This window comes from Montipora capricornis, chromosome 6 (assembly GCF_036669925.1).
Source record: "Montipora capricornis isolate CH-2021 chromosome 6, ASM3666992v2, whole genome shotgun sequence".
NCBI classification, from domain to species: Eukaryota; Metazoa; Cnidaria; class Anthozoa; order Scleractinia; family Acroporidae; genus Montipora; species Montipora capricornis.
The window spans coordinates 33,138,792-33,144,860 of NC_090888.1; the positions used below are offsets into that span (position 1 = coordinate 33,138,792).

The 6,069-nt window shown below is 40.0% G+C and overlaps 1 protein-coding gene across 1 annotated transcript in view; it reads right to left on the minus strand.

Moving 5' to 3' along the window:
- Nucleotides 1-5,494, minus strand: part of LOC138050450 (uncharacterized) — a 7,567-nt gene extending 2,073 nt beyond the window's left edge. Inside the window, exons 1-8 of the mRNA XM_068896785.1 lie at nt 5,045-5,494; nt 4,250-4,633; nt 3,891-4,132; nt 3,057-3,603; nt 1,644-2,079; nt 1,049-1,220; nt 756-904; nt 508-579 (exon numbers count right to left, since the gene is read on the minus strand). Of these exons, the coding sequence (XP_068752886.1) occupies nt 508-579; nt 756-904; nt 1,049-1,220; nt 1,644-2,079; nt 3,057-3,603; nt 3,891-4,132; nt 4,250-4,633; nt 5,045-5,494 (2,452 nt within the window). The remainder of the gene's footprint in view (nt 1-507; nt 580-755; nt 905-1,048; nt 1,221-1,643; nt 2,080-3,056; nt 3,604-3,890; nt 4,133-4,249; nt 4,634-5,044) is intronic.
- Nucleotides 5,495-6,069: the final 575 nt, after the last annotated feature.

Below are 6,069 nucleotides of genomic sequence, written 5' to 3' on the forward strand. Positions count from 1 at the left end.
GTAAAGTAAAGTAAAGTAAAGTAAAGTAAACGGAACCCTATCTTATGTAAACAATTCACGTACATGGCTAATAATGCACTGCTGTAACAATGTTTGTTTCACGCAATATTGTATGACAAGTAATCCTCGACAACTTACTGTGTATCAGCTATGAGAAGACGAGTTTTACATACTATAAACATATGAGAGTGTTCACACTCTCATATAGACAGATATTTGATAGTTTATACCAAATACAATCTTGGACAAAATTGTTGAGAAAAATCTGCTTTTGGACTAAATTCCGATCACGAGTATGAAAAATAAGCTCTCCTTTTGCCCCCACCCCCCCCCTCCCCCTGATCAATGTTGCTAGACGAAACAAAGCATGTCGAACCTGGGCTTATCAACATTGGTTGTAGGGGGGAGGGGGATCGCTAATAATGTGCGATATTGAGGACGTAGTGCGCAAAATAACCCCTGTTTTTAATATTCTCAACCCTTTTTGTCCAAGATTGTTGGCATTACACTTTTCAGCCACAGTCTTCCGTTTTTCTTTACTCATGGCAAGAAGATCTTTCCATATTTCAGCAACGTAATCTATGCAAACAATATATAAAATTTATATGCAGAATGATCATGAGATGTGAAAAATTAAAAACGAAAAAAAATCTGTCACTATTTTTTTGTGTATCCCCTGAAAGAGACCTTGGCAATGTAACAACATTGAAAAACCTACTTAACCCTACATTGTTGTCACATGCAAAGAAGCTTACCATATGTTGGTGGAACAGCAATCTCCCTCACAACTTCCTCACCAAGTTTAAATTTCGGGTAAGTGACTTTATAATAGTCCTTTCCATCCTCTGTTTTTTTGGTTTCTCTGAGCAGATTTTCATTGAAATGAAGGGAGGCGAGAATATGTCTGAGGAGAAAATATAAGCAGAAAACTGTCAAACAGGTTGCCACAAAGTTTTCAACAAGAAACTACTTTGTAATAATTGAAACATAATCTGCCTTCAGTCCTGAGAATAAACATAAATAATTTGGTGTATTAAATTGCCACTACCTGCAAAATGTTCCTAACCAGGAGAAGCAGACCATCTTTGGGTGGAAGTGGTTAAGGGTTGAATGAAACCCTTCCAGACAGCTAGTCTGAGCATCTGGGGACAGCTGCTTGATGTCGTTAACAAGTCTTGTACCTGTCAGTAGCTTGTGTAACTTATTGTATGCAGTAGTCCCTTGCAAGCAAAGAAAAATCGAATTAACTATCTATGATATAAAAGTTGACCCTCACTTGAAAATTTTTGTGCAAGTTCTCAGTGACCCATGGCAGTTGGCTTTTGTTCTTGGGAAACACAGATATGAAAAGGTGATGCTTAATTAATCTGTCCTAGTTTTATAGTTTACTATTGGTATTTGCTTAATCTAGGTTCCAGTCCTCTCGCCTTTGTTATATATAAATAGCTGTTTTAAATTTTAATGGTTATTTTTGAAAATGTATGTAGAGTCCATACGACACATCAAGTCATAATCAAAATGTGCAAGTTCAATACATTTATCCCTGCTATGTGTGTCTTATTTTGTTATTCTTTTCTATGAACTGTCAAAATGGAAGGTTGATTTACTTTGTAACATGTCTAATATTAAACAATGCAGTGTACCTATCTTGATCCACCGTCGGTTTTCAATCTCATCGTGTGCACACTTTTTGAAAAGTGGAGAGGTATGATTTTCATGTTTGTTGGCAACATGTTCCATGAACGATTTCCATTTGGCTATGATCATCTCCTGAAATCCTTCCTTGGTGGATGTGGCACACCAGTAGAGATGGTTACGAACTCCTTTTACCCAGTCAGCTATCTTCTCACAGCCCTTCTCTTTGCCCAGCTGCAGCATCTTCTTTCCAATGGATCGAGCAATGTGCCAGATGTCAAAGTAGTGGGCACAACCAGGCTGTCTTTCCCGTATCCATTTGGCAATGCCGCGATGGCGATCAGATATAAAAACTAGAACTGCAAGGCCAACTGATTGAAGATATGAAAATGCACGTTTAGCCCCCTCCAGCTCCATAGGTGAACTGCCACCAGTCTCATTTGCCTGTAATATATTATTATTATAATTATTATTATTAGCATTATCATGATCATTATCTATCATTATCATTATCATTATTATTAGGGAACTGGTCAAAACAACTATACTCAAACAGGACCCACAAAACCACAAAATAGTTGGTGTCTGCCTGCACCCTGCTTGCTTAATGTCAAAAGATGGTGTCTTTGTTGCATAGCCACCCCTCTAACCAGCAGTAGAAAATTACAGTGAGATTCAAACCTCACTTATCTTGTTTGTCATTTAATGCTGACTCTTGCTAGCTGAATATTCCTGTGCCAACTCAAATTTGAAAGCCAATAAAATGTTGTTGGGAATGTTCGAAGATAAGTCGTGTCTCTGAGAACCCCTCCCCCCCCCCTAAAGGTGAGTCCTGTTCGAGTATAGTTGTTTTGACCAGTTCCCTTATTACTATTACTACCACTACTACTATTATTATTGTTATTGTTGTTGTTGTTATTGTTAATAGGGTGACCATGATGTAGCAATCTAACAGTAAAAACTTCCTTTGCAAAGACTACTGCATTGAATTTACTAACTGAATATGAATGAATAAATGTACCAGAAAAACAAGTAGGGCATAATAGGCATGGAATGTGTATATCTCGATCAATCATAGTAGTTACTTTAATTTCTTGCTCTAAAGACTGGGCATATTTTCTGGGAAAACTATAGTTATCAAGAGGCCCTACAGCTGAACTACCCTCCCCACCTTAGAATGGAGCATGATATTCTTGATCGGGGGGTGGGGTGGACAATAAGAACTGCTAGGAAAAAAAGTGCACCTAAGTGCCCATAACAATAATTGTCCAAAGCTACATGTAGTACCACAAGAGAAACATGAAACAAATTGGAAAACAATTCCTGTGCAATCTGATGGTGAAAAAATTCTGGCTCGGAAAAATTTTCCAATCCACCCCATTTCAAAAACATAATTTTGCATTCCTTACAACACTACTTACCTGAAGAAGTTCAAAGTGTACCACCTTGAGAATGGTGTTACAGAACATGGTGTAAACACCAAATTTGGCACTGTGGCCCATGGAGTCAAACCGCCCATCACCACTCCAGACAGCATCTTTCATGTTCTTGATTTTCCCAATGAGGGCTGCTTGATAACGCTCCCAGTAGTTGAGGACAGCAGTGAACATGAAATTCTTTTGATGAAAAAAGAATGTTCTAGCATTGTACGCTGAAAGGCCCATGTGCTTGAATACCAAGAGAATCTTAGTAATAGACGCTCCAGCCATGAGAATACTGAAGCTTAGCAACACATTCCCCGCAGGGTACCTCCCATTAAATAGCATCGGTTGTGACTTCCATGAATATGAATTGTCCCCACAGATCGAACAGTGTTGGTTCACAATTACCATAGTTCCTCTTTGTTTCATTGTGACCTTGGGTTGGTCCCTCTTACACTTGAAACAAAACAGAGAGAAAAGGCAAAGGAGCTTGGTAAAGAAGACAATGAATTTGGGCTCCTTGTCACACGGTGTTCCTGGTTCAACCCTGCAATCCAAAATAGAGATATCAGCTATTATGAAATTAAGATTATATACTCCTGCTAGTAGGTAATCTGGGCCAATCACCAAGCTCCTTTGTTGGCAGGGATCATAATTAGCCTGTGGGATAACCTGCTGGACTTTATTTTGTGGATGTAACACACTTCAATTCGATTTACTATCAGAGGTGTGGCTTTTGCCTACATGTACATATGTATATATGCTCATTTTTCCCTGCCAGCATCCTTTAAGGTCAGCAAGCGTAATGCACAACAACTAAATAATATTATTTACCTCACGGTATTGCTGGAATCAATACCATCACGCTCTTCTTCACTTTGTGAAGAGTAGTCGTCTGTTGATGGTGCACTATCTTCATGTGGGCCCCAGTCAGTGTCCTCCACTTCATCTTGTACATCCTCCCCGAGATCCTCCTTGAGCTCCTCCCTGAGCTCCTCCCCGAGCTCCTCCCCGAGCTCCTCCTCCATCTCAACAGCAAACTCCGCACCCACCATCTCTTCCTCTGTCTCTGATTCCTAATTTTTTGGGGAAAAAGGAAAAATATTTAACTGGATCCTTTTGATAACACATCTGTTCATGAAATCATTTTCATCACACTGACAAACTAACTAGAAAAAAAAACAAACCTGTACAGTCTGCAACTCCTTCAACTTGTTTTCTAGCTTGCCATACTTCTTTTTTAGGCGGTTATGCTTCTTTGACAATGACCTCGTTTTCTTTAAATACTTCTCACACCTTTCACATTTAGCAGGCTGCGGTGGTGTATGGCTGACTGGGTCATTGGGAGTAGGGCAAGGAGTAGCCTCATCATTGACCTGAGATACAGGACCAGGAGTAGCAGAGGAGGTACAGGTAGCTGGGGACGGTGATGCTGTTAACATCGTATCCAAAGATGTGTTTGGGCTAAGGTTTGTTGCATATGTGCTCTCTGACAAGGTGTCAGTGGTGCTGCAGGTTGATGTGGCACTGAGCTTCAGTTTCTTGCTGGGAGGATCATGCATGACCTCTCTGTAGATCTAGAAGTCAATTGCATGAATTATGCATCAGTTCTCTATATGTCACCAGGGACAAAAAAGGCTCAAGTGCTAGAAAAGAAAATATCACCAATTTTCCAAATTCAAAACGGCAAAAGTTTCCTTCGACCAATAAAACAAATGCTTTAATAAAAAAAAAAACATGTACACGCTAAAAACGCGTGTTATTAGTAGAAACTAGGGTAGTAAATGATTTATAGAACAGATATATTTCTTTCTTCAGACTTGAAATACACCAAAATAACGTACAACAGCCTTATCTTAAGCCGTGAGAAAATATATCTGGAATGATTTTCGAAAAGAAATAAACTTATTCGTGAATTTTCTTGAATGCGTTACATGAGCTAAAAGCAAAACAATGCCACGTGCGATGAAATGAGCAACTTCACTTACTCTTCGCCGCTTTCGGTCAGTCAAAGGAGATGTATAGGGCACAATATCAGTCCTGGTTGGTACAGAACCTTTTATCAGCCGTTTTTTCAATTCAATAGCCTCTCCAGTTGCATCCTTTGAAGTCACCGGCTTGTGTTCGAAACAACTATCGTCAAAGTGAGCGGAACACAGGCATGACGACTTCTTTGGCACGAAATCTTTCCGATTTATCCGCACAAATCGCGTCCATTTCTGCCGCAAACTTTTCTCCTTGGGAAAGTAATGCATGGAAATTCCAGGTGTTCCGATTTTGTTGGAGCAATTGACTTTATTGGGGCCACCGGCCGCGCAATAATTCTTTGCTCCCTTCTTTGCTCTCTTGTCCGCCATGACACTATCATCTTCAGAACCACCAAATACGTCACTTCCTGTGTAAGATGAGCGTTTTGACCGCGCACTAAATGGACCCATCTTAGATTGCGAAATCCAAACTTTGAGGTTCAAATACGACAAGAAAGTGCTTTTAATCGGTTAAAACCGTTTAGCTGTGTTCAGTAAGACATAAGCAAGCAAACAGGGCAAAATTATTTTTTACTTCATAGGCACTTTAACATGCTCTTCATTGTTCCATTAAACTTTTCCGTCAGGCCATTACACATAGGATGATAAGGGGTTGTGGTGAGCTGTTTAATGCTCAAAAGCCGCGTCACTTCCTTCATACACTCAGAGACGAACTGTGTACCAAGGTCACTCAAGATCTCTTCAGGCACTCCCAAACGACTTAAGATATCCACCAACGCTTCTGCCACAGTCTCAGTATCAATGTTCTTCAGCGGGACAGCTTCAGGATAAGGAGTTGCAAAGTCGACCAATGTCAATTCAATATATATGTATGACCGTCCTCACTCGGGGGAACAATAGATCCAACCAGGTCGATTGCTACTTTCTTAAACGGCTTGTCAATTAATGTCATCTTCTCTAGGGGAACCTTCGGTACGGAACCCTTGTTAACTGTCTTCTGACATACATTGCAGGACTTGCAATAA